The 6,403-nt window shown below is 44.9% G+C and overlaps 1 protein-coding gene across 1 annotated transcript; it reads right to left on the reverse strand.

The window, feature by feature from the left end:
• Positions 1-325: 325 nt before the first annotated feature.
• Positions 326-5,207, reverse strand: LOC115164387 (serine/threonine-protein kinase PLK2-like). Its single transcript, XM_029716818.1, has 13 exons — positions 4,963-5,207; positions 4,699-4,806; positions 4,476-4,592; positions 4,226-4,355; positions 3,859-4,042; positions 3,532-3,730; positions 3,203-3,350; positions 2,847-2,938; positions 2,513-2,726; positions 2,147-2,306; positions 1,775-1,904; positions 1,358-1,468; positions 326-1,108 (listed from the first exon to the last, which is right to left on the reverse strand). The coding sequence occupies exons 1-13, from the start codon at positions 5,152-5,154 to the stop codon at positions 917-919; spliced, it is 1,977 nt and encodes a 658-aa protein (XP_029572678.1). The 5' UTR covers positions 5,155-5,207; the 3' UTR covers positions 326-916.
• Between the last annotated feature and the right edge of the window lie 1,196 nt (positions 5,208-6,403).

The following is a 6,403-nucleotide window of genomic DNA, read 5'->3' on the forward strand; positions in this document are numbered from 1 at the left end:
GCTCAATTTTCTGTTCCTTGACATGAGGGAGCTGGAAACAGCTGACGTGATAGGAAATTTGTGAAATGAAGGAATGTAAATGGATAAAATAAATGTATCGCCTGAGGCTTTGTGGAATTCATTCTGTCAGTATTTAAAAGGTCTTCATCAAAACACCAAGAAAACATTTTTCACCTGGGGAGTGTTTTACTCAGACAGGTTGTTTGTCTCTCTAAGAATAGCAAACATTTTATAGCAATCTTTGACAGTAAATGCTTGAAATTAAGCACTTAAAACCGATGAGGTGTGTGTGAACCTCAATAAGTCAGTCATATCATAGTACATATTTTTTTTAAAGGTTTTTTATTTATTAAATAAATAATGCACTTTTGTACACAATAAGTTAATTAACAAGAGTAATTAATGGCTCTTCTTGTATGACCAACGTCATCCTTCCCAGCCTAACACAGCCATGTCCATCTGTCCTCAGAGAATGAATCACAGTCTAAAGTTAGTGTATCTTCACAAACACAGCCTCCCCTGCCTCTGCTCTGCAGAAGTGCTGTGTACATTACAGTCGTCTAGTCCAGCTCCACTTACACCTGGAGCATCCATCAGCCATTATGGTTCTACTTTGATTAGAAAAACAACATCAACTTTATCTGGTCCCAGCCCAGTTTCCTTTTCACTTCCATCTTCCTCAAAATCGGATGGGTTTCACATTCGTACCTCCATCCCCTCATCATAACATCCAGTCTTCTTATCTTCCAATTATCAACATACAGATCAGCCCTTTTCTGTCCTTTCCAGAGACTGTCCATCAAGATTCAGCTGCACCTCTGCTGATAGATTCGCAAAAGGTTACCAATCGGTAGTCCGTCGCTTTACACAGGTCTGACCCCACACACTGTCCTTTCGCCTTGCACTGCTTCCTGGTTCAGTTGAAGCGCTGCAGCAGCATGTTGAGTGAGTACTCCATGCGTTGGCGCAGGTCTGCGGGGCAGCCGGAGGTGAGCAGGGAGCTCAGCCTGAAGGTGGTGGACACACGCTCCTCGTTGATGTATGTCAGCATGTACTCCTCCCTCTGGGTGCACAGGATTATCTTAGTGTGGTCGTGGTAGAAGTTGACCTGTTAGAGAAATATATGGATATGAATGGTTTAATAAAGTCTTGACAGGATAGGACAAGGGAAAAAATAGCATAGTACCAACATGTCTGGAGATATTATACCCCCTTTGGGATACTAATGACAAGCGTGCCATGTGTTAGAATAAGCTCATTTTAGTTGTTCTGCTGGTTTACCGTAGCTGCATGGTGTCATGTATTTCTTGGCTGAGTAATGTCTATTTTGGCTGTGATGATGATGGAGTGTGTTTACCTGAAATGTGCCGTCGTTGAAGAGCATCATGAGGGCACGGTCAGACTTGAGCCACTGCAGCAGGTAGAGTCTGGGCATGTGTGTGTCTGCCTGGCTCACCAGGTCTCCACCCTACACAGCAAACACAGGAACATCATTAGACTGAGAGAAGACTAGGAAAGGAAAGAGGTGGATGGAGGACAGGAAAGGAGAGGAGGAGAAGGAAAGGAGAGTGGAGCGGAGCAGAGGACCGGGAGGTGGAGAGAGGAAGAAAGGACCGGAAAGGAGGTGAAAAAAATGAGGAGATGGTAACAGTAGGAAGAAATTGAGAGGAAAGATAGAATAGAGAGGTTGCTGAAGATAGGAACTACAGGAAAGGAAAAGAGAGGAGTAGAGGATGAGAGGAGAGGCTATAGAAGCTATATGGTGAAGACTTACATCCATCAGGTTCTCTTCCATGTAGTGGGCGAAGTACTTGAGGACGGTCACCTGACCTACAAAGTGCTCAGGGATGTCAGAGGTGGAGAACACAGAGCACTGACCCAACTCAGCATAGTAGTGGACAGTCCTACAGACAGAGAGAGAGATGAGAGTTAACAACCGAAAACACCTGTTAAGCTTCTGAAAAACAAGATGCATGCCAAACAGATTGATAAATAAATAAAATCAGAGTATGAAAGGACAAAAATACCTTCTCTGACTTTGTTTACTTTTACATCTGAAGCCGGGACTACTTTCCAGTACTGCACAAACGATCTCCAACTAAGGTATGAGTGATATATTGTGTGATAAAGAGAACAGAGTACGTACTTCTTGTCTGCTAGGAGGCTCATGTGTGTTCCGTTGTTGAACAAAACTCCCACTATGTGGTCGGAGAGCTGGTAGCCAAAGCCATACTTGTTGGAGTAGTCCACCCACTTAGTGACCCACTGCAGATTACTGCACTCTGTCCCATTGGGGATGTCATCCACTAGAGGGAGAGGAAAGGTAGTTGTGATTAAAACACAATTCAACCATATGCAATAACAAAGGGAGTCCCAATTATCATATAAGTTCCATTGGTGTTGGAATCATTTCTTTACATGGTAGTAAGTACTACAGTGTAATTACACTGTACCTGCCTAATGTCAACAAACGCAACTCTCATCCTCAGGATTATAAATGCATTAGGCTTACCTTTGGGCATGTTTTCCAGGCATCCTCTGAGAACGCTGGCAACTGTCTCAGCCACACTGCCAGTGGTGCTGTCCTCAAGACATTCACTACTGCTGCTGCAGCTACCCAGACTGCCCCTGACGATAAGCCGTATGGTGTCTCGCGTCATCGGGGGCAGGCCCTCGGGTGACGGGGCGACCGGCCTCCCAGCAGATGGTGACAGTGGCCTTCCATCCTGAGAGGAGAAAAAGAGAGGGGTTAAATAACATAGCCTCACACTTTCCCTTTCTCATGACTCAGCATTTCCTCATAAAAATGACTTTCAATTTTCTTTTGATCATGACTATCACCTCACCTCAGTAATCTGTTTGGTCTGCTGGCTGATGACTGTCTTCTTCAGGTCATGTCGAAGCTTGTAGATCTCCTCTTCCTCTTTGGTGAGTTTATCTACCAGAGACAACACACAGTCAGCATTCATTCTGGATGGCCTCACCCTGCAGCCTCTCATTCAAACCGGATGTGTGATTAGCTAGGAAATTTGCCAACAACTATCCTGGCTAAATCTGTGGATTTATGACACCACAGCTTTTATCACCACTTGTTAATTAGCAAAAATGTTGAATGTCCTTTCATGAGGTAAACAAATACTGATTTATGAATTGGCGACATTGGCTAAAGCTGTCTTGCGAGGTGAATGATTGATATACTCACTCAGAGTCTCGTAGTATTTGACCTTGTCTCTTTTCCCGCCGAAGAGGGCGGCCGCTGCCTTCTTGAAGAAGCTCTTGGCAGGGCTGGAGACGTGGAAGTCTGGAGCGGAGTGGCAACAACTAGCAGGGAGACGCTCTGGCACGAAACCCTGAAAGGAGGGAGGGAGAGCGAGAGATGTTAAGAGAATAATGGACAACAGATACTTGAATAAAAACATATCACAATATATAAGCAGGATGTTAAAAAGGATGTTACAAATAAACTAGGTTTGCAGTCTCATGCTTCATATGGTACAGAGAGAGCTAGAAAAAGGGGCTAAGCTAACTCACGTGTGTGAAGAAGTCATGGCGCAGTATGTGGTCCAGGTGAGGTCTGTCCTCCGGGGTCTTGGCCAGGAGGCTGGAGATGAGCTGTTTGGCCTGGGGCGACAGGGAGGAGGGCAGGGAGTAACGCGCCTCCCGGATACACCTGTACGTCTCCTTCAGATTGGTGGTCTCAAACGGGGGTCTGCCCAGGAGCATGGTGTACCTGCAGCACAGAGGAGGGGGAGAGACTTAGTTAGAGACTGGTAATCATTACAGTTCATTTACATAGAGAATGTCATTTTCCAGAGCCTTCTATTGACAAGAAATGTATAAATATAGTAGTGTACTCACATGACACAGCCCAGGGCCCAGACGTCCGACTCACAGCCATGGCCCTGCTTGTTGAGCACCTCAGGGGACAGGTAGTTGGGCGTCCCACAGATGGTCTTCTTCCTGTTCCCAGCAGACTCCAACTTGGCAGCCAGCCCAAAGTCTCCCACCTTCAGCTCCATCAACTCACTCACAAAGAAGTTACCTAGGAGGGGAGAAGATTACAAATATTAAACCATTTACTGTATGTGAGTGATCAATAACATAAAGTGGTTGTTTTGCAGTTCATGACAGGTAAAGGTTGCAGGTTTGGATTTCTCTGCATATGGTGTTTGGCCGATTTAATGATAAAGACTCTTGCTTCTATTGTGTCTTGCTAGATGCTTACCCAGTTTGAGGTCTCTGTGCAGGATCTCTTGCTCATGTAGGTACTTCAGCCCTGAGACGATCTGGCGGAGGTAGTATCGCACTTCAGGCTCAGTGAGCACTTTGCGTGCCTTCAGGATGTGTGCCAAAGACTGCGCAAAGAGAACATGGGGGAGAATACATATTAGATCAGTCAAGGCAGCACGGAAAGTAAGAACATATCTTTCACATTAGCCAGAGACACAATATTTAAGTAGAACATTAACACTCACTCTTCTACTGCAGTATTCTAGGAGAATGTAGATGTTATCTTTGTCCTCGAAATGATGGTAAAATTGCACGATGTGTTTATGGTGGAGAACTCTATGTAGCTCGATTTCCCTGTCAATCTATGGAGAAGAGATATAGTGATGATTAAAAGGAATTCATTAGATTTCGTATCAGTCTACATAGCTTTATAATAAATACGAGATGAAGCGTGGCGAGCGCGCTTACCTTTTCTCGTTGGTGCGGTTTGGATACGCGCGTGTGGGGAATAATTTTCGCTGCGTAAACTTTACTCGTGGACAGGTCGGTCATCTCATAGCACTTGGCAAAACCTCCCTGAAAAGAAAATATCACAATCATATTGGTAAGCTTATTTACCAACCTAATTCAAATTGTGCATACTTTGGAATAACAATTCCCAAAGTGGACACCTATAAAGAACCATCTTGTCTTTGCGTAATTTGCGTTGTGCTATAATTCACTGATGGCTACCTTTCCCAGAACTTTCCCACGGCAGTAACATTTCCCGCTGGCGTGATCCGTGACAATCCTCGCCATCTCCGCAGGTGCATGACCGTGCTCCTCCGTCCTCTTTCTCCGCAGTTCACAGGACCCCTGCAGTTTGGGCTCGCACATCCTGTTGATATTCGTCGGCTGTTCAGTAATATTCCTAAGTAATTCCATTGCGAGGCGGTGTCTTCACTGCTCGTACTGTGAATGCAGTCCGGAGAAGCTGTGTGTCTGGGTTTATAAGGAAGCACATGCCCTGGCTCTCTGACGTCACGCTTGAAAATCTTCTATATCAGGGGTTCCCAAACTCGGTCCTGCCCCCCCCCCCCCCGCCGTTTTTTATCAGTGATAAAAAACGAATGATTAAATCATGTGCTTTGTGAAGTATGTGCAGTAATACATGTGTTGTAAAATCAGATGCATTGCTACATCTTATAGAAATGCTACCGCGCTGTGAGTGTAAATGAATACAACTATGGATCTAAAACCGCAAAATAAAAATGTATTTAAAAAAATGAATACATATATGGCTCTCTGCCACTCTGATCTTAATTTGAATCTCTAGCACCATCTGGTGGTTTTACAGTCCTCCAGGTTGAACTACAGTATTACAATCTGACAGAATGTCAGAGCAGATTACCATAGTCCTTGCTTGGATGCTTTAGCCAGCTCCTGTTCTTTGGATGGGGAGGAGATGGAGGCTTTGCACGTCCCACGTGCGTGTCTACCCCCTGTTAGTCAGGAGACAGAAGCAGTCACAGGGGGTGGAAAGGTTAGTGTGTCCCAAATGACCCCCTATTTTCTATATAATGCATTACAGGCCAAAAGTAGTGCACTATGGAGGAAATAGGGTCCCATTTGGCAACCAGAAAGTGACTTTTCTGAGAAGACACACGACCCACTACAGGGAGCCTGGGTCAATGCGATCATATAACCCACAGATCTAAAGCCAGCAGGGGGCTCAGCTACACACCATGTACCCATGCTTCCCTCGCTGGCCTACTACTGTTCCTCTGCTCTCTGCTGCCTGCGTGACCGTGACACGTGGAAACACAATTCAATTAACGTGCCTTTTTAGTTAGACTGGGGATTATATGAAGTCAGCCAAATGCTTGGCTCTCTATGTCATACGCTGACCTCTATATGACTGTGCACTGGCCAGTACAGTGATCAGCTTGGATAACTATTGCTCTTCAAGCATTTTCCATAGTATCCTCCTGTATGAACTCAGTGGAAGTGAAAATGAGTAGGCCTATAGAATGGCCATTTTCTGAGACAATAACCCAGCTGACAACAACATCCAGAACATAGAATTGTATTCATTTATTTCACCGTTTCAACCAGTTTCAACAGTTTGCAACCTTACTTTCACATCACAGTGGGTGAGATTTATTTATATTTTTTCCCCAATGCTCTGCATATG

This window comes from Salmo trutta, chromosome 27 (genome assembly GCF_901001165.1).
Source record: "Salmo trutta chromosome 27, fSalTru1.1, whole genome shotgun sequence".
Taxonomy (NCBI): domain Eukaryota; kingdom Metazoa; phylum Chordata; class Actinopteri; order Salmoniformes; family Salmonidae; genus Salmo; species Salmo trutta.

What these genes read in the sequence shown, in the direction of transcription:
- LOC115164387 (XM_029716818.1), bottom strand. Translation starts at nt 5,154, where the DNA reads ATGGAATTACTTAGGAATATTACTGAACAGCCGACGAATATCAACAGG. An exon ending in GTGGGAAAGTTCTGGGAAAG is followed by an intron (nt 4,807 to 4,962) that starts GTAGCCATCAGT and finishes TTTTCTTTTCAG; the next exon opens with GGAGGTTTTGCCAAGTGCTA. An exon ending in GCACAGAGACCTCAAACTGG is followed by an intron (nt 4,043 to 4,225) that starts GTAAGCATCTAG and finishes CTCCCCTCCTAG; the next exon opens with GTAACTTCTTTGTGAGTGAG.